The sequence below is a fragment of the Halichoerus grypus genome, chromosome 6, assembly GCF_964656455.1.
Source record: "Halichoerus grypus chromosome 6, mHalGry1.hap1.1, whole genome shotgun sequence".
In the NCBI taxonomy this organism is placed as follows: Eukaryota; Metazoa; Chordata; class Mammalia; order Carnivora; family Phocidae; genus Halichoerus; species Halichoerus grypus.
In genome coordinates this window covers 73,353,440-73,379,732 of record NC_135717.1, presented here as the reverse complement: position 1 = coordinate 73,379,732, position 26,293 = coordinate 73,353,440, and the positions used below count along the sequence as shown (strand labels likewise).

Sequence of the window (26,293 nt, the reverse complement as noted above, 5' to 3'; positions counted from 1 at the left end):
AGGAAGAGAGGCAGCGGAGTCGGAATGAGAGGTGGCCTAATCCTGCTATAGGTCACATAAGGGCCTTCTTTGTGTCTTCCTCAGAGGAAGATGGCGAACCACTGGAGGTTTTGAACAGAGTGAGAAAAACAATGACTCAGGACAGAGCTCTGGGCCCTCTGTCCTATCACCTCTGGGTCATGACTGACTGTTCTGACCCAAAGGAACTGGGCCAATCACTGATGAAGCCAATCAAAATTTATCCCCTCTCCAAAATCTGAACTAAACACAAGAGGCTGAATTAGCCAGTGTTGGGCCTTAAATGAAAAAGTGATGGACAGTCAAGGTTAGGACAGTTACTTCCCTGCCACGTCCACCCGACCAGAAGCCAACTTGAAATTCAATACTGGAAACCCAAAGGGAGGAGCAGAGACAAGAAGAGGCAGCCCCAGAGAGAGGGACGGACAGAGGAACCTGCTGTAGGGTGAGGACAGGGATATATGGGACTCCTGAACCTTCCAATAAATCTCCTGCCTTGGACTCTTTGTGTGGGTCTCCCATCCTTATAATCAAAATCCCTGGCTTAGACAGGGAGCTGTATTTTGTTATCCAAGTAGCACACGTGGGACTGAAAAGGCTGTCTGTTCCTGGCTCTAAGTTTAACCCAGCTCTAATAACTCCTGAGGGAAAGGATGGGCTACAGAGGGGCAGCTGACGCCATGGCCTTCCACCCAACCCCGGCCTCCCCCAGCTGTTGCTGGGAATATGACACAATGCCCCGAGGTGAAAACTTATCAGAAATCGGCAAGGTGCGATTTCAGTTATTTCATCCTCTTTTTAATTTCCTCATGTGTCAGTACCAGTGGCAGAGCTTTTCGAATATTCTGCTAGGCTAAAAAAACACATTTAGTGATATTAAGTTATTGTTACTCTTTTAGAACCAAGTTAATTAAGCCGTGAAATACTTGCTTTGAGTTAACTAGGTTCTGGGTATTTGAAGGTCCTGGAAGCTCTCTTACCACAGGCAGGCTGCAGTTTTGTTACTTGTGGGCAACAGGGCCAGGGCTAACTGCTGTCCTCCCCCCACCACCCAGCCTCCTCCTGGGCAGCATGCCAAGATGCCAAGAGAATGCCCAGGAGAAAGGCAGAGATTAATGCTTCTCTGTCAACTCTCGACTGAACCTGTTCTGAACGGCTGCTTCTAATTCCAAGGGACACAGGGAAGGGAAGAATTACCACACAAGGGTCCCGCTCAGAGCACGCATCTATGTGCCTTCTGCCCACAGGCATGCAGGCTGACTCTCAGCCGCCACCAGAGAACTGGTCTGCAGTGCTGTACCCACTACGTGTGACCCCAAAGCTGCTCATCTTTAGGTTATAACTACCAAGACCCCAATACAAGCTAATCTCCTGCTAAGCCACCAGTTTATCTAACAAGACAAGTGAAAATTTCAGTCGTTACAATTACTGACAAAAATGCACCACTCCTACAGCACTCCAAAGACATGAATCAACCAATCCTCCCTGTCACCCTTGGAAATGGAATGCACTTTAGATGTTCTCCCAACATTTCGGCTGAAGCTGGGAAAGCGGCAGGGATTAAAATCTCAGCCCTCTGTCTTCCACAGGACACTAACCTCTTCATGCTAATAAATCTAAACAATCAGGTCACAGGTCATAATTTCCTTAGGAATTAAAGGTAAAAAAAAATCACCACCATGTTCCACCTGCAGCAGCTTCAAAATAAATCTTTCTTCATGGCATGAAAGTTTAGTAGTAACCTCATCCATGGTTTCATCTGGTTTTCTTACCCTTCTTTTCTCTTTATCACCATTTCCCTTGACAACAATTTCAACCCTGTTTCCCTGCTGCATGTTTTTGTAAGAACTTGAAATCCTTTGGGGGAACAAACCTAAGCAATAAATATATTTCTCAAATGGGACCGAAGAACCTAGAATCATTCCAAATCACCCAATGATTACTTGCTGAATGTCTGTTTTACCCAAGAGGTGGCAAGTTCAGTGAGAGAAAGAGTGAACACACAATTGGATGAACCAATGAATGAATAAACAGGTTTACTGTTGAATTAGCTGAAGGGCACAAAGCTCTTAGTGTGGCAAAGATACAAAGGGTCCTTGGGTGGCCTGTAAATTTTCTAGTAGACAATAATCTCTTCTCAGAAGCAACAGGGAATGGCTTTCTGCTCTCCCTCCGGGAGGGCTCACTCACAGGCAGAGCTAACTTCTTACCTGAGTTGCACGCAACATAAAAGGTCAGTGAGAATGTGTTCCACTGTCAATCTATTTCCCAAATGAGATTTGACCTAAATAGCCCCTAAAATTTTAAGAATCTAAGTAAGATTATAGATTTTTATCTCTGAGTCTTAAAGTGCGGATTACGTCCATGTTGTCTCTGAATATCTTACACATTATTGTCACAAAAATCACAAAAGAGAAGGCAGTAATATATAGTACTTCTTCCTATACAGGTAGGTATTCATATAGGATGTATGTGTTCATCACATCCTATTAATGTCATTAAAACCTTTGCAAGGAATCAACAATAGGAAACCTGGACGTTAGTAGGGAGCAAGTGGCCTTGGTCCTTCTTATTCCCCTTTTAGCCCAAGGTTTTACTTATGTGGATTTAATATTTCAAGTTTTGAATGTGATTTTACAACTGACTTTAGGTGGGGACTGTCGAACAGACTTCACACCCTCTTTTGGGAGATCCATTCTCTATTCTCCCAGGAAAAAAAAAAAAGAAAAGACAACCTTGAAAGCAAAGATGTAGTTCCCTTAAGGTACCTGGTGAGACTCCCTGCTTGCACCCCACCCCAACGAACTAGAGAATGGTTGCAGTCATTGTGAAGGCACTCACCAGGGTGACAATGGCACATTCGGCCGTCAGCTGAGCAGCACTGAACAGTGTCCGAACAAACCGGTAAATCTGCTTCTGCTCTGGGTTGTGTTTATCATAATCTGGTGGCACTTCGGATTTCTGGGGAAGGAAATATTTTCAGATGACTGGCCGCCCAATAAAAACAAAAGAGAAATAATTAATCACCAGAAGGAGGAGATTACCGAGAGAGGGTGAAGGTTTTCATCAAAAATATCTAAGAGCATCCTTCCATCTGGGTCCCTGGTGGGGAAAATAAGAGAAAATGGAGTTCACTTTCTGCAAGAATGTCATTCAAAATAAAATAAAAATATATTTTGATTTAACACATTTCAAGAAACTGAAGTCAATGTTAAATGTTGGAGATGCTATTGGTTATCCACAAATAATAATTTTTCTTGTGTACAATATTTAATCATTTTTATTTAAACCGTCTATGAAATAAAGGTTATAAACCACATTTAGCTGAATTAACCTAAACAAAAAAAAAAATCTAGATTTTCATTTTCTGAGTTTTCAAATGAACCAAATTTAAGCAAGTGACAAACTTCTTTAAACATCTTGCTTCTCAGCAAAGGCTAATGGATATGCTTAAACCATCACTACATGGTAGCTGAAAGGAAAGAAGTGCAAGGGTAAAAATGAACATTCAGTGTGCCCTAGAAATTTATTTGAAATTTTCACAACATGAAACTTAAACACTTGTTTCACAATTTTATATTGAAAAACAAGAGGTGATGTGTAGAAAAGGTTAACTCAGTAACCCATACATCTATAAAAGAATGGCTGGTTGTTACAAGGCCAGTAAATGTCATTTAAAGTGGTGACTTGCACTGTAAGCACAGTGCCTTGAGCTGGGCACTGGAGACCAACAGCACTTCACCAGCCAAGGCTCTACTTTCATCTGTTTTACGTCATCTGACTTCTATCAGAGAGAAGGTTTCTACTACATTAAAATAGTTTATGTCTAAATTTACACCAAAGTTTCTTCTAATTTAAAACTATAAACATTTTTTCTCATGTTGAAGTTGCACATAGTAAATGTTTAAAATAATATTTTATAAAAGAAAGAATGTTTAAGCAAATCACACAGAAAATCAAGAGGAAAAGGAAGCTGGGCATTATCAAGAAGATTTGTTCTGTTCTGTTGGCTTCAAACACAAACACCCATTTGGTTTCCTCTGATTCAGCACTTACCTAGGAAGTTTTGGTAAATTATACTAACTAGAAATTCCAGGAAAACATGAGTAAAGAATACAAAGGCTGAAGCAACTACAACATAAAAGGAAAAAAATAGGAAAAACATAATAGGAGATAATGTGTAATGTTTTTAGCACAAAATTAATCATCCACATACCTGTTTTTGATGTGGTAATATATTGCGAGAGCTACACTGTAAAATAAAATGCAGGGTTCAATATTTTGTAAGCATATTCAAAATGTTGTATGTTATCTTTCTGACCATAAATATTTAAATTGAAGTAAAAGTCAAACGATCTACCTGAACAGTCCCATTTAATTCAGAATACTGATCAAGAAATCACACTCCTCAAAGGAAATCAATCTTGTACTCATTCCCATAAATATTAAATCTTTTCCAGGAATACCAAAACTTCAAGAGGTATTTAGAAACAAATTCTCTTTCTACTGAAATTTTAAGCTTTCTTAACTTGTAAAATACAGGCACTATGTAAAAACAGGTACTACAAATCAAACACCATTGGAAATTTCCAACTTAGTACACCTCCTAGTTTAGAAAAATTGTGGTTTATTTATAAGTACCAAAAAAATATGAGTATCACCCACAGTGGTTTGCTGTTTTTTGTTTTTTCTTAAATCAATAACCTCTTGGCAATCCACCTAACTTATTCATCCACTTGCTGAAATAGTACTGTAACTCTTATTTGTAACACTACCTTAAAATTCTATTTTACATTTTAAAAAATGTGAATTTAATGAAAACACTCCCCTCTCCTGAATATTTTTTTTCCAAGTAACGTTTTTCTGGTTTAAAAAAATGCATTATATTCATATTGTAGAACTTTTGGAAAATATAGAAAGTATATATGTAAAAAAGTAAACCCTCTGCCCAAAGATGACTACTATTAGCTTGAGATATTTAGATATCTATTCCTATCTATAAATTATATGTGTAAACAGGTTTGCATACTACTTTTGTCATTAATATTTTTCTTACCATTAAAATATGCTTTAAAACATGATTTTAAATGGCTGGTTACATTCCACTGTATAGCTGCTGAATAATTAACTACTCCCCCTACTACTCAATTTGTTTCTAGTATTTTGCAATTATAATTAACACCGTATTGATATCTTCATAGACAAATACTTGTGCAACCTGGGACTATATCATTTCCCTAAGAAAACACTCTGTAGTAGAAATTACCCAATCTGAAGTCATTAATAATCGTAAGGCTCCCCACACACACTGCCAACTATTTTTGCAGAAAAAGTGTGCCAGTGTACTTCCCCACCAGTGTCTGCTGCAACCTCATCCTTGCTGACACTTACCTTGAATATTCTGAAAAACGGTTCTCCAACCGGAGAGGTAAAGAAGTGTACTTGTTTTCAATGTGAGTTCAATGTGAGTGCTTTCAATGATCACCTATCAAGTTAGCAGGGTTATTCATGTTAACTGGCCAATATATTTTTTTTAATTTCCTCTTCTGTAAGCTGTCTAAATAAATCATTCCACTATTTTTGTTTTACTTTAAAATTTATCGAGGAGAACAAAATTTATTTTTTAAGCTTCTAACAGTATCACCAACTGGCTGCATCAGCTTGTGCTCTGGGTACTCAGAGCACAGAAACTGCCATGCGGGGCATCAAGACGCAGGTGGAGGGCTCAGTCCTAAACATTTCAGCTTACTCAGCGTTGGATTCCAAACAGCTCAGAGGCTTACCTATGACTTCCTATGACAACAGACAAGAAATCACTCGTCTTCCACATCTCTCTCTCTCTCTCTGGACCTATTCATTCATATGATTTCAGCTAAGTGTTAAAAGTCCTCGTGAGCAAATGGCAATATATTCTCTTTCTCCTAACATCTTCAAGAGTATCTGAGCTGACAAAGGAATTGTAACTGGGGTAAAAGGGCTTCAGAATTAAAAATAAAAATAATACAGTTTTCAAGCATACATTAACAGCCCTGTGATGAAAAACAGCAGATGTTATCAACTCTATTTCATAAATGAGAAAAATTCAGGTTCAGACACTGGATGCCAGGATTTCTGACTGGTGGTTTTGGGCCCTTTCGTGCTACCACATTGCCTCTGGGGAAAAGGAAGAAATTACCATTTAATTTGTTTAATAGTCATGCTGTGATGACTTTTTTCTAATCTAATGTCAGAGTTATATTGATGTTTCATATGACTGGGTTTGCTGTAGTGACTAGGTTCATCGCTTCAAGGGAGCATGACACAGGAAAAGGATTTCTGGATGGAGAGTCAGAACCACCTGGGTTTAAAACCTGGCTCCTTCATTTATTAGAGTGCATTTACCTCCCAGAGCCTACATCTCCTCACCAAAAAATTAGGACAATTCAACCTATATTACACAGCTATTAGCATAACCACACAAAATATACAAAAGCATCATTTCAAACAAAGGTCATGATTATTATGCTTATTCCCCTAGCAATAATTTCATCTCAAGGGGTGTTTTTACTTCTGCAAATCGACTGCAATCTTCAGGGCCCCAAGGTCACTATCTTCTGAATCTCCCAAGCCAAAAGCAAGATTGGACATCATCATGGCCTTAGACTCAGGAAAAATAGAGCAACAAGGTAGGACAATTTCCCTTCAAGGTTACATCCCGAAGACTAAGAAAACAAGCTCAGAATTCACATACAGCACAGCTCCATGGGCCAGTTTAGTTGGTCATATTGAAAGAAGTGATTCTGGGGGCACAGGGCAGTCAGTTGAAAATCAGTCCCACACTTTGGGCTTCGGAGGCCTCGTCAGTTCTGCTACATCCTCAGAAAATGGTGAGGTCTCACCAAAGATGGGCTGGGGTCAAACCAGAAGTACATTTGGACCAAAGGGTTTGCTCAACTGCTTTTGCCACATAGCTGGGAATAAAGAAATGCTATTTTCTTGACCAAGAAAACAAAACAGATTTGTGACTGCTGGCCTTGTACTTGTCCTCTTACCTAGCAAAGCATATGACAATCCTAAAATCTCTGAAGACCAAGAGGTGGTGGGTTCTGGCAGCACAGCGCAGCTGAGCCAAGGGGGTGGAGGCAGGTGGGCAAGCAGCTCTCTCCAACCCTCAGAAGCCAAGGACCATGGGTGATTTGGCCAGCGGCGTGCATGGGGCTCCCTACTGGCCCTCCACCCTTTTTTCTAATCGTCATTCCTATGCCTGTTACAGGATTTTTAAGGGGGAGATGGAGGTCGGCTGCAGAGGCATGGGGGTTGGTTAGCAAATGCTAAATTCATACCACAGCTGTTGGCATTTAGGGGAAAGATGGGAAAATCAAGTTCTCAGAAATTATGTCTATGAAAAGAATGAGCACAGAATACCCAAACTTGCTACACTTAAGACTTTTCGTTCACTGTTAGAACAGCACTTGACCCTCCATGCATTCCTCAACTAGAATTTGTAAATACGTTTGTTCCTTTTGGCAGCCCACAATTTACAGAAGGGTTTTCTTTTAAAAATTAAGTTAGAAATCAATGTTTAGAACTCAGAGGATTTTCTCAAAGAAACAAGGTCATACTTGCAAGTTCAGCCCACAGATACTCACCATGTCCACAATGAAGCCCAAGAGTATTAATGGTTTTGGTATTTTTAATGTCCCAGGGGAGGCGACCAAGAAAAGGGCTTGGATTTAGGGAAAGCAGAAGAAGCAAAAAAGGAAAATAGGAGTTTCCTTTTGATAGGTGTAGGATAAGTTTTAGGTACAATTTCAGAATAGGAGGGCATTCGGATTTAGCTTCTTCCTATCCTGCTTTTTGACACTACTTCTTCTTCTGAGCATCCCTTTCCCCTTATACCATCAAAGACCCTGGCTAAAGTTCAGCCAGACCTGATAACACCTTGAAATGTTTTTTACTCTTTAGCCCCCTGATTATAACCCAGCCAAGTGGGAGATGCAGGCATTTACAGGGAAGGATTCTGATGGTACTACTTCAATTAGGGCCCACCCTGCTTCCAGGTCCAAAATACACATTTTGAAAAAGATGGCACTTTTTAAAATAAATGAATTACTGACTAAAGGAATTTCAGGTGGTGCAAAGAAAATGTCTTCTGGATCAGGGAAGTCACAGTATCTATACTGAATGTTTTGTTTCAACAGTCTACTCTTTAACTGGGCCAGCTTTTAGCTCTTTTTCCTCCACGTATTAACCTATAATTTAAAAGTTTCAAGTGAACTTTGGTGGGGGAGAGGAGAGCAACTGTCCACTTACATCAGGAATTCTCAAACTTGGCTGCCTACTAGAATCTCCTAGGGAAGGTGTTAAAAATCCAGATACCAGATCTGTAGGGCAAGACATCAAACATCACTGTGCTTTCCAGCTCCCAGAGGACTCCAGGGTGTAGCCAGGGCTTGGAACCACTGGTTTGCACAGCAGCACATTTATAACTTAGGAGACACTGAACTATCAAAGTGTTAGCCAGTTTTCCCACCAGGCTCCTAAGTGTCTATGTTACAATCAGTGGCAATTTTAAGTTGTCCAAGGGGGAAGTGTTGAACAACTGAATGGGATCCATTTGTAAATCCCAAGAGCTCCTGCTGGCCCTGAAAGTGAAGGTGCCTCTGCTCTACCTGGCCTCCCTTCACATCCAAGAGGGTCCCAGGATTAAAGGGAAGTTAGCAGCTTTCATTCCAGGCTCTCCGGAACTTGTGCAGATGTCAGCCGCCTTCTGCTGCTCTCCACAATTACTAATGATTTACTCTAGAAACTACTTCCAAGAGCTACTGTACTTCCTATTTCCTGGCAGTAAACCGTGGCCCCAAGGCTAGGACATGCATACCTTTTCCCAGCGGCAAACGTGGACCGTTTGGGTTTATGCCCACTTGTCATTTATCAAGCCCTTAAATGCCAAGGTAATAAGGGAAGAAGTTGCATTTCTATTTCGATCTCAGAAAACATGCGGCCCTTGAGGACACAAGGCAGCCTCCCTCCAAGTGGCCCCATTCCCCCTGCCCCCCGGAGTGGCTGCTTTCCACCGAAGACTGACACAGTCCCTGCTGCCTGACTGAGACTGGGATTTACTGTCACATATGGTCACACTCAGAATAGGGCTTCTAAGCCTGAGAACATGGCCCACTGAAATGAAAGAATACTTCTTATTCAGAAATTTAAACACTTACATCAGACACTAACTTGGCCTGTTGTTAACTGTGTAATTTCTTAAACACATATAGAAATAAAATAACCCAGGTTTTTTGCAGTTGAAATGATAACTACAGACCCCAGCACATCAGATTTTCTGTGATCTCTGTCGAAGGCTATTATTATCACAATGCTAATGGAACATTATAAGAAAAAAGTGTTCCTTCCCTCTTACCTCCCATTTTAAAATAAGGAAACTGAAGCCCAAAAGGGAAAGGAGTTTATCCAAAGACTCCCCCCTTCCTCCCTTAAGCCCCACTTTAAAACAAAGTTCCAAAGAGAAGGGTCTTACCCAAACCCTCCCTGTTGCTGAGAGAGCCAAGATCAGAACTCAGATCTCTCGATTCTGGGCAAATACACCGTCACCGTCGGGCCTGCTTTCTACTGTAGCCCCGAGTCATAAATGGGACCACAAAAGACCCACTTTATTTCAAAGGTAAAATATTAGTTGAGTTATTCCAGGATGGCTTTAATAAAAAGTGGGAAGGTAGAAATCAAATACATGTTTTCATCTACATTTAAAATAATTTTTAAATTTGGTCTTTTATGTAAATGGTAATGTGCTCAAATATTTTGAACACCCCACATTTTAACTACCAAGATCACTTTTTAAACAGATTTCCTCAATAGTCAATGGCCTCCTCCAGCCCAATCTTACCACTTCCAGACCCCACAACCAGCCAGTTAGCTGTCAGGTTAAGGAACAGAAAAAGCATTCAGTTAAGCAAAAATGAGTATACCCACCATTTAATTGTATACTTGAGGTTTGGTTGACTGACTGTGCTATCATCTAGGAAAATAGTGGAGCAGGAACTGTATTTCCTCGCTATTTGTCCTGGAGGATGCTAGAAAACAATGGCAACAAGACAGGACAATTAAGTGGGACTCCAAATTCTTCCAAGAAACATCATCCCCTTAAACTTGATATCAGACCACAGAGGAAAAATGTCTTAGCAAGAAATAATAATACCACCAGCAAGAACAGTACAAAAACACTTTCTTCATACAATGAAATCCCTTGTTCTTCTACATGTAAAAGTCACTACCACCACTGCTAGTCCCAAACCTCCTTCACTGGGAGAACAGTACTCTCTTGCAAGGAAGCACCAAAGAGTGTGTTGCAGGATCCATAAAAATCACCTGCCCTGGGGCCTGTGTGAAAAAATTAGTACACTGCTCATTACACCGGTGAAAGCCCCTAATTAAGGCAGCATCCTGGTTTTATGCATCAAGATGAAGGCAAGAGACAACTGTACCCATTTTCTTTATTCTTGGGGAACAGCTGATTTGGAGGCCATGGAAAATGCAGCCAATGTAAATTTAGATCTCCTGGTTAATCAGCTTGAATTCAGGAGGTGAAGTTATAAAGAAAAAAGTATTGCTTTGTTAGGGCGAAACACATTTTAAAGAGGAAGATTATCTGATACTTTTGAAAATACAACCAATGGATGACCTTCAGGTAGTGCCTGTTCTGTCTTATGACTGGTTCTTTCACAAATGTAAAAACTTTGGGCTCTCTGAAGCACCTCAGCACTGAGTACTACTTCTGAAAGGTACTGGTAAAGAAAACAGAATTTAAATTATACACTGATGACATCTAATTGAATACTAAATAGATTTTTGCCAATATGTGGGTGATATGATTAGTAGACATTACTCCAGATAATTCTTATTCAAAAGCAAGTTAGGAAAAAAAAAACAAAAACAAATCACCCAAACAAGTTTCCATTTGTCTGGTGCTATGTTGACAGTCTAAGAGGCATTTTCAGCAACTGATGCAAATAATCCCTTCAGAGCTAATAAAATTGGCTGCCTCAAGTGCCCATCTGCAATAAAATCCTGTGTCCACACTTCACAAATGTAAAGGAAGCCTTAAAGCTAATCAGAGACCAAAGGCCCTATTCCACACTTTAAAATTTACTTTATATTTAATCATGTTTCCTCTAATAAAATTATGAAAATATGCAATAGCCTGAGAAATACAAAACCAATGTTATAAACAGAATCTCTCCTCAAAACTAAATAATAAATGGTAATAGTCACGATTTCAAGTGTCCAGTTCCTTAGACCACAGCTAGAGGTCACTGCACTACCGAAACATTATAACCCTCCCTGGCACTGGTTTATAAATAGCATGTGGGTCAGAAGGAAATAACCAAAGTCAGGAAATTCAGTTCTCCGGCTTTCCTTCGTAAGCTCACACTGTTTTGTGCCTGTGTAAGGAAAGGGCACAAAAAAAACTTGCAAAGTTCAAGTTACAATTTGAATGTCAATTTTAAAATGGCATTTTCACATCTATCAAATTAATCACAACATTCTCATTACGACAATCCAAAGACACTAAAAATAATTTTTTCTCTTCTTAAGCTCTTATAGCAATCATATTTAAGTCACACAAAACACTTTAAAAACTCAGAACATAATATAGCTATTAATACAGGTGGCAAGCTTTTAAAGGTCTTATGAAATTTTCCCCATGGGTGTAAAACCTACTACAAACAAAATCTCAACAGATATTATGTTTAACACAAAAATTCAGTAATTAATTGATGTTAATGAATTTTTAGAGACACAGGGTAACTTTAGATATAATCCCAACAATGAAGCAAAAGGACAATAATAATTCACTTTATTTCGTGTGGTTTCAAACAACTATTCCTTCTGACACAAATTTCTCAGGATTAAAGTGTGATAGGAACTGCGAAGAATAAATAGTTTCCCTAAGAAAACATGAGCATGGGTGTCAAGGAGAGGATATGAGACAGGTGAACATCATCCACATCCCTCCGCAGTCTAAGAAACGCCCTCCGTGAGCCCACGGGCAGGCACACCCCCTGGCGCACACAGTCCCCTAAGGGTCAGAGGGTTACCTGAAAGCAGCCCCACAGAACAGCAGCCTCGCAGCACTCAGGGCTGGCGTGCCACAGCCCTCAGTTTGCCAGGGGAACACCAACGAAGCTTTCAAACTCTACAACAACGTCTAAATTGAATACAAATCCTCAGTATTGAGTTATAAAGATTTTTAGTTGCAGGGTGCCTCATCAGTCTATAATACCATTTGGGTGTTAAGTCACTTGTTGAATGTCAGGACTACAAGATTCAGAGAATGTGTACTTCTCTGGATCTGAAATCCATGTCACTAAAAGGCTCAAATAATTAGAATCCTGCAGCAAAAAAGCTCTTGCCTCTGGGGTTGCTCTCCTGCTCTGGTTTCTGTTTTGAACTGTTCTGTGTAGCAGAGGGAAGGGAGAGCCAGCCCAGGCACCAACACCTTCCGACGAGCAGCACCAATGTGTGTCCTGCAACACGGACAGCTGGAAATGTCTGTGAAGCCTCTGAAGCATCAGAGACACATGTACATTCACAGAAAAGTGTGTTCTCATTTGTTAAATATTTTGAATAAGCACATGGTGCACCAGATATATGGTTCTCAGTTTTAATATTATATAGCATAATACTACATTAATTTCATCATCCCATGATTCTGAAAAGTCCATATGCTCGTACATGTGTATGTTTGGCACATCTAAAATCTTCCAATTAGGTTTCAGTCTTGCTCATAAATAACATGGCCACATGATGTGCTGGAGAGCTGCAGTCAAGAAGACAGATGCTAGAGTGGCAACTGCAGGTGCGAGCTAATATTTACAAAGTGCTTAGAGAAGGGCCAGCATATGAGAAGCATTACATCAGTCCTTGTTAAATAAAAAGTACATTAAACATGTCAAAAAAGTGATAGGAATGCTTTTTTATGCTAATGTCTGTAACTTATTAGAAATATACCGAAGAAAATACCTAAGACAACGTTTTACTGGAAAAGGAAGGGCACAACAGTATCGTTAGCTGGCTCAGACAGATGGTACCAAGAATGACAGTCTTGGTGAAAGAGCAGATACTATAATGTCAACCACAAACTGCTTGGAAGAGCAGCAGAGAACAGTCCAATCAGTGAGAAGCCCAATTATGGATTTTAAGGAAATAAATGCTCTAAACTATTATTCAAAATACTTTAATAAAAATTTTTATCTTTGAAATAGTGTATATTTTACAAATTAAGTAATAAATACGTGGAATAAAACTTTTTAGAACTGGAGTGAAGATTGTCTAGTCCACCTATTCACATAATGTCCACAGTATAAAATAACCTATTTACACCCAGATCCATTAACAGACAATTGTTGGACTGTGTATTTAAGAAGGTTTTATTGAAGAGTTATCATGTGTCCCAAATAATGAGATCATCCCTTTCTGTGATTCCAATTAGATGTCCCTCATATACTGGAAAGTACTCACACGCGCGTGCGCACACACACACACACAAACACACACAGACAATCCAAGTGCAGAACAAAGAGAAATGGTTCAGGGATAAGACTGACACTGGACCCTCCACAACGACCAGAAATCCTTCTCCCAAGTATTCCAACCCCCACCTTCTTCTCAGATCCTCTGTCAGCTGCCTCACTCTGAGCTCCCGCAGCACCACGCATCGCAGAGAACTGAGAGCCCATCAGGCAGCATCCACCCTACTGCTTCTTCCTCCCTTGCAAACAAACATGTAGTACTGCCCCCCTCACCTCCAGTGGAAGACCTACCATTCTCCAGGCCAGGGCTAGGTAATGACTCCGCTTCTTCAAATTTTCTAGAAGTTGGCTCACACTCCACATGCAATACCCATTCACAAAGAACCCCGAACCACTATTGTAATGAGTACTTTCCAGTCCTAGCTCTCTCCTAGTTTCCTTCTATTTTTCTGGCTAGTAGGTCCCTTTTTGTGGACTCCATTTCTCTGAACTCCCTGGAAGGTGACAGTCTTTTCTTCTCCCTGTATACTCTCTCCCTAAGGGGTCCTCCTGTAGTCTCATTAGTTCAACTTCCTTCTACTCTCCTTTGAGTCCCAAATCTCTCCTCTTTGGCAAAACCTCTCTTCCAAGCTCTCCACCTAAATGTTCCTCATAGGCACCTCAAATGACAAACGAATCTCTTCTTCCATTCAATTAATAATGGCTTAAAACCAGAAACCCACACATATTTTGTCTTTCCTTTGGTATCCTTGCATCAAGTACTATTGATTCTACCTCCTAAATACATTTCAAAAGCATTTTCCTGTACATCCCTCCAGCCACTAACTGGTATATGAATGGCCTCCATCACTTCTCACCTGTATTACTGCAAAAGCCATCCTGTCTCTAGGCTCATTCCTCTCCAAACCAGTCTTCCTCTGATGCTACTGTGATCTTTTTACAAAGCAAATCAGATCATGTCACCTCCCTGCTTAAATAATTCAGAGATTCTCCATTGCAGGGAGGAGACATTCATCATCTCTTCATGTCCCCAGGTCACCACTCACTTCTTCCTTCCACATACACTACACTTAGATATAATTAAACGGTGACATGATGACAGTAACAACAACAACTTTTATTTAATGGCCATCAAATAAAAGCCAACAGTATTCTGGATACTTTACATGTGTTCAATTACAGCTCACAAACCCCTAGCAAGGCAGGCAGAATTCTCATTTTATAGGTAAGTCAAAGGTCAGCAAAATTAAGTAATGTTTCCAAGGTCAAATCTAAGATGCCAGAGTTCACATTTGTGAACACATCTGTCTAACTCCAAAGTCCATGCCTTCCTACCAACAGCAGAAAGGAGAGTGCCATGTATTAAAAAGCTGGCAAACAGGAGCTCATGGCAAGGGCTCTTGCCAACGGACAGAGAAATAATGACGCACTCAGGACACACTGCAGCGGGGCAGTGGCTGGCCAAACAAAGGGGCCAAAGCCCTGGCCCTCTTGTGGTCCTGCTAGGAGCTAATGTGGACGAGACACTCCAGTACAAGTGAAGCAAGAGCATGCTGGAGTCTGAAAGCCTAGAGTTCAGGTTGTAGCTCTGCCACTGATCAGTTACGTAAACTTGGGCAAGTTAGTTAAGCAGGAGATGACATGTCCTGGCTTGCTGGGGACAGTCTGATTTTGCCCGCTGTCCTTGAGTAACCAACAACAGCATCCCTTTTCACACTCAACAGTGTCCCGTTCGGGCAATAAATTATAAGGTCACTATATGCTTTACCTCCCCAAGCTTCAATGTCTTCATCTATAAAATATGGAGAGCTCATTGTGGTGCTGTGAGGGCTATCCCAGGGTAACACCTGGAGTGCTGAGCACATGGACATGCTCAACGAGTATTATTAAGTCACTTAATAACACTTAGTCTCTGTGCTTTAACTTCCCATTTTCAATGGTTGGACAAAACTGACCTACTATTTCTTAGGGTTTGTTAGGATCAAATAAAAATAAAGCATTAGAAAATATGAGGTAATATTAGTAGAGGAAAAAAAGTTGTAAAAGTTTGAAAAACAAATAAAATCTTCAAAAATGAAAGTTCCCTCATTTTTTTTTAAGCCATGACCTTCATTGAGAAGGCTAGTTTCCCAGAACACAGAGAAATGAAATTTGCACTACTATTCCTTTATTAAGAATTAACTGAAGGCCTGATGTGTGGAAAATATATGTGGGAAGAGCAAGGAGAGGTGGACAAAGGGGCTGGGGTGCCCACAGCCACCACCTGCCACCCCACCTGAACACTCATGATGTGTAGATAGCCTCATAAAACCATGAAGGCAGGGTGTGGTAGTTCCCTCGTTAGATTAAGAAAGTATCTTTGCCCAAGTCACACAGCCAATATGGAGTGGATACAAGGACATTCTGTGCAATTTCCAAGTCCATACAAACCCTCTTATCCAAGAGGGCAGAACCACTCACAGCTGAGACCAGCATCCTTCCAATACCACCACAGGCCTCAGAGACCCAATGACAAAATAACAGAACAAACAAAAGGAAGACCCCTCGTCTCTGATCTCAAGGTATTAACAAACTAATATTCCATGGAAAGAAAAAGGGAGACTGAACAGCTTTTAGCAGGATCAATTTTTTATAGCAGGGAAAAACAAGTTCTGAAAAACTAAAAGAAAAAGCAAACATCCATGGAATTAAGAACCGAAGCAGACAAAATCATTAATTTATGAAAACAGAAAATAAACCAACATTGGATTTCAAGAACAAAAACAGGGCAAATGCCAGCACTGAGGTCAAATTATGCTCTACTGTGAGTCATGCATGCTGTCACTACAAAATAATTACATTCATAATGTACTTCAATCCCAGGTCAAATCTTGGCTTTATTATGGCTCAGTGCACCAACTCTACAATGAGAAGTACTTTTTGTCATTAAATTTCTGGCTGTGAGGCAAAATCCAGAAATATAATCTTTTAGGTTTGGCACTATCTGAGGTAGAGAGATTTTCCTGACAGCACTGAGGGCTGAGTACTGAGGACGTGCGGCGCCGCCCTGGGCCTCCCAACCCCTCCGGAGGCTTCTGCAGGGCAACTAGCACAGTGTGTATTTACTGCTCCCTGGGTCCTTTCTGCAGCTACAAAAGAAAGAGAGATTCATTTTCCAAATAACATTTTTTTCTATTACTTCATTTCTTAAATGCAATGGCATATACAGTCCAGGCTGTATTTTCTGGGTAGGGTGGGGTGGGAAATGAGCATATTCCAGAATGCTGGGGGTAAAGTAGGGTGGATGTTTATCCAATGTAGGTCTTAAAATTTTTAATTTACAGAAAGACTCAAAAATAGGTTAGACTTGCCTCAGAATATAAGAAATTCAAGTTTCTTTCCTACTTCATTTGAGCTCACTCTTCTACATAATTAGGAAACTGTCGCAGAAGCTCAAATATGCACAATGCAAATGTTTAAGGGCCCACACATATCCTATCTCCATTGCCATTCATAACTATCCTGCGAGACAGTTCTGGGAGGTAAGCAATAGCATTCCTCTTTATGGGTGACAGAATCGAAGTGCTTTACCAAGTCACACAAGAACTGGGCATCACAAAGGGGAGCTCTATCAGAACAATCAGAATTCAGGCCACCTGACTCCTAATAAAGTGTTCTTGCTATACCAACTTGTTCTTAAGCGTCATCCCTTCAAAATTCTCAATGAATGCAGGTATAGTCATATTGGTAAAAATGTTCCTGGTCCCTGAAGGTAATTTCTTCTCTTGGGAAAAGTTTAAAAAGTAAAACGGAAGTAAAGAAAAAATAAGAGTTGCGATTTGAAGAAACAAGTAGCTAATTGCTGATCAGAGTTTAAAACTGAATTCATAAAACTGCAGACACAATATGAAAAGCCAAAGACCAGCTACTTTGAAAAACAGTTTGGCAATTCCTCAAAATGTTAAATATAGAATGGCCATATATCCCAGCAATTCTACGCCTAGGTATATGCCCAAGAGAAATGAAAATATATGTCCACACAAAAACCCGTACAAGAATGTTCATAGCAGCATCATTCATAATAGCCAAAAGGTGGAAACAACCCAAATGTCCATCAACTGATGAATGGATAGATAAAATATGGCCTAGCCACACGATGGAATAGTATTTGCCATAAAAAGGAATGGAGTTCTAATATAAACTAATTCAATGTGGATGCACCCTGAAAACATGCTACCGAAAGAAGTCTGTCACAAAAGGCTACATAATGTACGATTAGATTTCTATGAAATGCCCAGAAGGGATAAATCTGTAGAGGCAGGAAGCAGAGTAGTGGTTGCCAGGAGCTGGGGGGAGAGGAAGAACAGAGTGAATGCTGATAAATACAAGGTTTCTTTTTGGGGTAATGAGTACATTCTAAAATTGACTGTGGTAATGGTTGCACAATTCTATGAATACACTAAAAACCATTAAATTGTATACTTTAAATAGGTGAATTTTGTGGTATGTAAATTATATCTCAATAAAGCTGGTTTTTTAAAAATAAATTTTTCATAGAAGGAAAAAAATAGTTAAAAACCAAAAGCAAGAAAACACCTGATGGGATGGACTAGAACTGGAAATTAAAGTATCAGTAGGAATTAATGATTTCTAAAACGTCTCTTTCCTAGCCATGTTTACTAAATGGGCCAGTGAGAAACACTGACGCCCAGCAGCGAGGAGTACAATGAATTCTAGATCTGGGTTTCTAATACTCTTGTCACTGGGGCTGGCGGGGGGGGGGGGGGGGGGAACCAGGGCTCCCTGGAAAAATGGCTGATTCCAGGGCTGACCCAGGGAGGTACAAGGTGAGCCTAAAACATCTTACTGTACTAAAAAGCAAGAGAGTGCTCAAAAAAAATGACGGGGGCATGCAGCAAGAACACAGAGCCAGTTTGAAAAGACTGCCACTAGACAATCTAGGGAAATATGAGCATCAAAATAATTAAGGACAGAAATGGCTATCATTGAAAAAACAGAAATCCAGAAGTCCATACTAAAGGTGGATGGTAGAATGGGTGGATGGGAAGAAAGGGTTCCCCTGAGAACAGAATAATGACTGCCACATGGGGAGGAAGCAATGGGGCTGGAAAATTAGCATTCTGCAACCAAAATATAAAGACTAGTTCAAGCAAGAATGATCAATAGATGCTAAATCTGGGGTTGAAGATAAGGACCAGGATATTTGCATGGCCCATAGACTGCTTATTAGTTGGCAGGGGGAATGTCGTTAAATACTGGGTAGAGAATATGGACAGCTCCTTGCAGGGTGATCAAAATCAACATCACCAATGAAGTCAGAAGGATATTGTGTCTCCAGATTTGAAACACTAACAAGTGCAAGGGAGCATTCCATGAAGTATTCTGGCTGCAAATGCTTTCCTAAATCCTTCAGACAAATCCAAAATGAGAAGCATTCTGTTAAAAACAAAACAAAAAACAAAAAAACAGGGGTGTCTGGGTGGCTCAGTCATTAAGCGTCTGCCTTTGGCTCAGGTCATGATCCCAGGGCCCTGGGATCAAGCCCCGCATCGGGCTCCCTGCTCAGCGGGGAGTCTGCTTCTCCCTCTCCCACTCCCCCTGCTTGTGTTCCCTCTCTCGCTGTGTCTCTATCTCTCTGTCAAATAAATAAATAAAATCTTAAAAAAAAAAACAAATTGGGGCGCCTGGGTGCTTCAGTCAGTTAAACATCTGACTCTTGGTTTCAGCTCAGGTCATGATCTCACAGGTCTTGAGACTGAGCCCTGCGCTGGGCTCCATGCTAAGCGGGGAGTCTGCTGGAAGATTCCCTCCCTCTGCCCCTCCCCCCCCCCTTCAAATAAATAAATAAATAAATCTTTAAAAAACTAACCAAACAAAAACACCTGGCCAGGTATTCTTTAACAATGTCAGTGTCATGAAAGACAAAGAAAGGCTTAGGATCTCTCCAGATTAAAGGACACTGATGGGCACACCCACTAAATGCCATGTGTGATCCTGGATTGAAAGCAGTACCAGAGAAAAACATGCTACACAGGACATTATGGGGCCACTTACCACAACTGGATTATGGACAGTTAATTAAAAAGAATTTTACCAATGTTAAATTCTTGCTTTTGATAACAATATTTTAGTTATACAGAGAATAACCTTGTTCTTAGGAAATACACAGTAGAGTATTAGGATGTAAAGGGAATGATGCAGATAATCTACTCCCAAACATTTCAGAAGAAAATACATAGAATAATGATTAGAGGATGGGTAGAAAGTGATAAAACACTGGCTTAAAAGTGGTAAATCTAGGTAAAGGGTATACAGGAATTTTTTGTACTATTATTATTACAACTTCTATAAGTTTGAAATTTTTCCCAAAAAAGTTAAATACATATATGTGTAAAAGTTATATGTGTTTATATGACTACATAACATATATAACACATATAACTTTATGTAACATATATATGTATAACAATGTTTATATAAAGTAAAAGAATAGACTAACACAGAGATGCTGGGCAGGGGAGGCTCTGCTTAAAGAGTAAGGGGCAAGAGAGTCTGCTTCTTAAAGGGCTCTTTGGGCAAAGTCCTTGCTCTTTCTCAGACTTCCTGTTTTTTCTTTGCTTTCTCTACTCTAGAAATCCCTAAGCAAGGTGATGAAGTTGAAACTGAGGTTAAGAGAGCAAAAGGTGAAAAATAAAATGGCACAGTAAAGAGGGTGTCTGTCCAGCTCACGTGAGGAACAGCTGTGTCCCCTCTACCCTTAGTAAATGACAACAAAGGAACTGGGAAGTCACAGACTGAAGTCATATAAGAACAGCTCCTTCCAGCCATACAGCAGTGTCTAAGCAATGTGAAAACCAGGCAACCATGATCAAGAATTTGTGCTGTCTTATTCACAGATGAGATCCTAACAGCATGTACAAAAGATCATGGTTTCAAACAGAGCAACTCCCACCAACAATATGCCGTGAAGTTTCTAGGACAAATCCTAACCCTGGTTTAGTGACCCCTTTACTTGTGTGTCTTAACAAGGACAATGTAGTTTTCAAAATGACCTACGAAGGCACCAGGAAAGCAATTCCACCTGTTAGCTATCCTGTATTTGTATACACCATTACATTTTACAAGCCGCACTTTATTTGTGCCACATAATAAGAGTGACCACATGAAGAAAGGGTGGGTGAGGAGCAAACAGGAGACAAACAGGACAAGACAAGAGAAAGTGTTTTATAGATATAACCAAGACACTCAAGGACCTGACACCTTACACGAACTTATCTCTATCAACATTATCAATGTGTACACCATTATCATTTCTAGATTCTCTTAAAAAAAAAAAAAAACTGAGATAAAATAACAAAGTGTGCCCCCTATTTCAACATCCTGTGTCAAGAAGAATGAGTGTGTGAGAGCCAGAATATCTAAGGTTCCCTCAGTGAGCTGTGAAAATCCTATACTCTTGTATTACTACAACTTCCCTATAAATTTGAAATTATTTCAAAATATAGGCTGGATCCTTTGATCTTCCTGGACTTTTAAAATCTTACTGAGATTAAAATCTTAGTGAGGCTTCTTTCACACCGTCCAAGCATATTGTATTGATGCCAACATAGCAGTTACTCAATAAATTTGTGTTCTATTAAGAGCAAATTTCCCAAAGAGGCAAAGCAAGGTTTCAAATTTTTTAAATTTCAGTTCCTGGATCAAACTCACTTCATTCTTAGACTTTTATGGCTTAACAGATGTAGAGTATAACAGAATAGACATCCTTTGAGAAGGAATCTACTATCCCATTCAAAGCTAGATGGCAGAAATCAATTCAGAATTTATCTACTTAAGAAGACTATCGACTCTCTACACAGCAGTATTCCCAAAGTTGAAGAGAATATATTCCACCCTGATCTTTACAATTATGAAAACACTGTACCCGTACTCAAAATACCAGAAAGACTTTTGTCAGTTTTGGTACTGAACTTGGAAAATTAAACAGAATTTATCTATATTCCAAGAGGCAGTAATAGTAATAACATCAACATATTTATATGGTGTTACAATTAGTTTGCAAATCACCTTCCTTTCCATTGTAACATTTGAATCAGGTAAGCCAGGAATTATGTCCTATTCTATGAGACAGGAGAACTGAGACTTCCAGACTTTTTCAAGGTCCCCAAATTATCAGGTGGTAGGTCTAGAGCTTGAGCAAAATCCTTTTGGTTCTAAGTCCAGCTAACAGTGTGACTATTGCTTAACTGATATGTAACACCCTATAGTTACTTTATTCTCTCACAAAGTTTCTAGAAATATCACCTATTTCATTATTAAGACAAATATTGTAATTGTTTTTCATGAGACTAAGGTAGTCCAGCCACTCAACTTCTGATTCATTCTTTTTATTATTTTTTAAAGATTTTATTTATTTATTTGACAGAGAGAGAGAGACAGCAAGAGAGGGAACACAAGCAGGGGGAGTGGGAGAGGGAGAAGCAGGCTTCCTGCTGAGCAGGGAGCCCGACGTGGGGCTCCATCCCAGGACCCTGGGATCATGACCTGAGCTGAAGGCAGACGCTTAACAACTGAGCCACCCAGGCGCCCCTGATTCATTCTTTTTAAATTTCTTTTCAACTTCTTAGAATGATCCATTCACTTTAGGTATGCTGTCACCAAATGGCAAGAGGATGTCACAGAAAAATTAGGCCAAAGTAAAAGGCATAAGTTTTCCCTCAGTTTCAACAGTGATTCTAGACTCCAGACACCTGCAACGCCACTCACAATTTATAAGAGAGATCTTCACATTTTAATTAAAAGATTCATTAAAATAGCTACCTTAAAGAAAAAGCAAAGCCAAAACTTTAGCAAATGTTGAATGAAGTACAAACTTTAAACAAAGCTCTTTACCCAACCCTCTTTTAAAAACCTAAGTGTCTTTCATAATGTATTATATTTTCCAACAACTGTTAATACTAATTACATCTAAAACACAGATAACTACTGAGCCACCCAGGCGGCCCCTAAGTGTCTGCCTTCGGCTCAGGTCATGATCCCAGGGTCCTGGGATCAAGCCCCACATTGGGCTCCCTGCTCAGCGGGAAGCCTGCTTCTCCATCTCCCACTCCCCCCCTGCTTGTGTTCCCTATCTCGCTGTCTCTCTCTCTGTCAAATAAATAAAAATCTTTAAAAAAATAATAAAACAGATAGATGCTGAGTAGAATATTAATCTTTAAAATTCACCCTGACTTAACTGTCAAAATACCTAGAGAGGTTTATCCTCAAATGGTTTCAAGCTTTAAAACCTATAATAATTCTTTCAGAAGCAGCCTCCTTTCACTTAATCTTATGTCTGTCCTGGCTCTTCTGAGCCAGTTAAAGGCCCATCTCTTTTCCAGCCTGGGTGGTGTTCCATTCTCAACTGATCCTTTCCCTACATAATATTCCCAAAGTCTACTCCTGTCACTTGCTAAGGTGTTGCTAGCTGGGAGCCAGAAAGGCCGAATTCTCCTCCAACTAGTAGAAGTCACCACTATCCAGGAGTAGAGCTGACCACCCCCACCATTCTAAAAATGGCTTACCTATACAGCCACTGCTTTCTTTGTTCGTTAGCAGTAGCCTCTTCGTAGATTATCTTAGCAACATGTACTAAATATGTTCTTCAGAAACTTGAAGGAGAAATTAAAGAAACAACATCCCTCACAATAAAGCAAATAAAAAATAAAGAGGTTTTATAAGCAAGGGCAAAGAATAACTGTTATTCCACAGTTCAACAACAAATTAGATTACAAATTTTAGTTAGGGCCCATATTCAGAAATGAGTCCTACAAAAGATCCTGTAAAATTTAATTATAAATGTCATCTCTAACTTTAGATAAATAAGCTTAACAACCTCCATCCAAATGGGAACTGGCATCATCCTCTGAGAAGCATACAGGATGAGAGCTAAGAGGGGAGTTCTGGGGCCAGACCACCCAGTTCCCAATCCCGGGCCCGCTGCTTATTTGGCTAACTTCTTTGTGCCTCACTTTCCTCATCTGTAAAATGGAAATGATAAATTGTACCTACCCAGAATGGCTACTAAGGAGGTTCAACTAATTAGAACAGACCCTAGCACAAACAGGGTAAAGTACTCAAGAGACGACCACTGCTGCTCCTGATGAGGAGGAGGAGGACTTACCCTTTGTCTAGTGTCTAACTTAACCTCCTAAGTGTCTCAAAACCTGAAAAGCACAGCTGGTTTATTAGCCTAATTGAATCTGTAGTAATTTCACTCAAATTATATTCCAGTTGGTTGGAACAGCACATTCCAGTGACTTTTCCCAGCGCAGCCAGAACCAATATGCTACTTTGCAACTAGGTCTGTTCACAGACTGGAGGGTCACGCTGTTACACAGTCATCAACACAGAGATTTCTTTTCTATAGGAACAAGCACATGAGAGCAGACTTCAACAACTGTGTGATTTCACTCTGTGTCAGGAGATGAGATGTTTTACAGAGGTGTGAGGGCTGAGCTGGGTTACAGTGCATAGCCTACCATTCTCATCCATATTCTCGGTCCAAGAGATATGTACTCCGTGTGTGCCAGGACTGCACACCACACAAAGTGTGAGGTTACGTGGGAGAAAGCATACAAACAGATCTGCGGATTAGCACTTAGAGAGTACATCTCTGTCTCATTTGCCACAATCACAATAGCTGGCATGGACAAACTCCTGTCCTCCTCTTTCTTCAAAACGCCTTTAATAGAGCTGCAATGACCAGGAAAGGTAACTTGTCTGCAGTCTGAGCTCTTCTCTCTTCCTTGCAAGTTCCTTGTCAGACGTGCTAATAATGAGTCAGAGAGTACCCGAGAGCACCCAGCAGGCAAAGAAGTGAAAAGTAAGGATTTATAAAATTAGTTCAAATCACTCAAATTTCTATGTCTAGGTACATACTGCTTTTTAAATAAGGTATATGTTTTCCCTGCGACATAAATTTTAATTTCATAGATGCTTTATACATTGATGCTTCAAAATATGAGAAGGCCAGGGAAGAGCTCACGAATGCTTTAAGAATCCAATAAAAGGGGTGCCTGGGTGGCTCAGTCGTTAGCGTCTGCCTTCGGCTCAGGTCATGATCCCAGGGTCCTGGGATCTAGTCCCGCATCGGGCTCCCTGCTCAGCAGGGAGCCTGCTTCTCCCTCTCCCACTCCCCCTGCTTGTGTTCCCTCTCTTGCTGTCTCTCTCTCTGTGTCCAATAAATAAATAAAATCTTAAAAAAAAAAAAAGAATCCAATAAAAACTATAGACCCTCTCTCTAACCCTTCAAACACCATATAGGCATGTATATCCTGACCCTGCCAATCTCCTAAGGGCCAAGCATGGAGCCCCTTTGAGAGCGTGGGTCCAGCTTATGAATTTCTTTTCAACTGCATTTTGTGCAGATTTCCAAAAGGCAGGGAAGGCAATATTATAGCTTTAAGTCTCTTTAACACAGCTTCAGTGCCAAATATTTCAAAATCCACAAATATTTAAAGGCAGACAATCTAGAAATTCTCAGAAAAACCCTTATAAGGTCAAATACATCATTCTTCTTTTCAATATGAGAATTTATAGCATACTTATTTTGGCAATTCACCTACTTCATCATTCCATACCTCAGAGAGACAGTTTTCTTTCCTAAATAAAGAGGCATATATTTAGAGGGAGAGGAAAGTGGCAGGTCTTCACAGTCCTGAGAGGTACAAGTTGGGGGTCACCGGGTGGGGAGGTGTTAGTGGGAGGGTGGACAGAGCAGAGATGGAGCCAGCCAGCTGCACCTGCTGCTCAAGGAAGAACAACGAAGTATCTCAAAGAGACACCTTATGCCTGGCCAGCAGATGATGGAGACACTGCTCAGAACTGGCCAAAAGACTAGAGCTGAATTTTTTTGTAAACCCTTTTAAAACTAAAATGTTACCAAGTTTATTCTTTCTGTGAGCACCCAAAGAACAAAGAGACTCTACTGGACCTATAAATACCAATTAAGGAGAAGAAAGTGTGTGTGGAGGCAGATAGCCTCACAGAAACAATTATGGGTTTATTCAAATAGAAGTGAGTTACAGGGAGAAAAATAGTAATTTGGGGGTGGGGTAGAAGAAGGAAAGAATTGGAAATTTAAAAGAAGTGGCTTTCATTTGGACCTGCGTAGATGTGCTGTGGTACTGTTCACACACATCTTCCCAGAACAAGAGCAGTGTGGGGCTTCTGGAAAAACACTTCGGACAGTGGAAATACCAAGCCATGCTTGTCCAATTACAAGCCAAACACCATAAGTACATCACAACATTCTTCACATTCTTCCACGTATTGACAAAAAAACACAAACCATTTGTACCTATTCCAGACATAGTTGTTTAAGCTCTTTACACAGTATAATCATTATGAAGAACACAAGGAGACAGCTTCACTTACATGGTTAATGAAGAGACTCTTGCGTTTTTCTCTCACTGTGAAAACAAAAGATGCAACAGATGTTATAACACCTGCATGCCAATCCCGGGCAGGTTGGTGAGGACAGGGCCTCTGTGTCACGGCCTCATCCTTCCACCAACCAACATACCCAATGCTCAATTACCGTAGATAAGACTATGTGACCAGCACAAATGCAGATCTGAACTTGAGCAAAATATAATATAATAATAGAGCAAAATATAGACCCACTTAAAGTACGGCACCCTAACAAAACAACTGCAGCTACGATTCACTGAGTGGCAGCAGCTAATAACTAAAAAATCTATTATGTA

At 40.2% G+C, this 26,293-nt stretch overlaps 1 protein-coding gene across 2 annotated transcripts in view; it reads right to left on the bottom strand.

Moving 5' to 3' along the window:
- CCNY (cyclin Y) overlaps positions 1–26,293 on the bottom strand; it is a 220,788-nt gene that overhangs the window by 29,697 nt on the left and 164,798 nt on the right. The window contains exons 3-7 of one of the 2 annotated variants that reach the window (XM_036084126.2): positions 25,962–25,996; positions 9,985–10,085; positions 4,235–4,270; positions 3,063–3,120; positions 2,860–2,979 (exon numbers count right to left, since the gene is read on the bottom strand). In XM_036084126.2, the coding sequence (XP_035940019.1) occupies positions 2,860–2,979; positions 3,063–3,120; positions 4,235–4,270; positions 9,985–10,085; positions 25,962–25,996 (350 nt within the window). Of the gene's footprint in view, positions 1–2,859; positions 2,980–3,062; positions 3,121–4,234; positions 4,271–9,984; positions 10,086–25,961; positions 25,997–26,293 lie in introns of those variants that run through there. The other variant, XM_078075381.1, reaches the window with a different exon arrangement.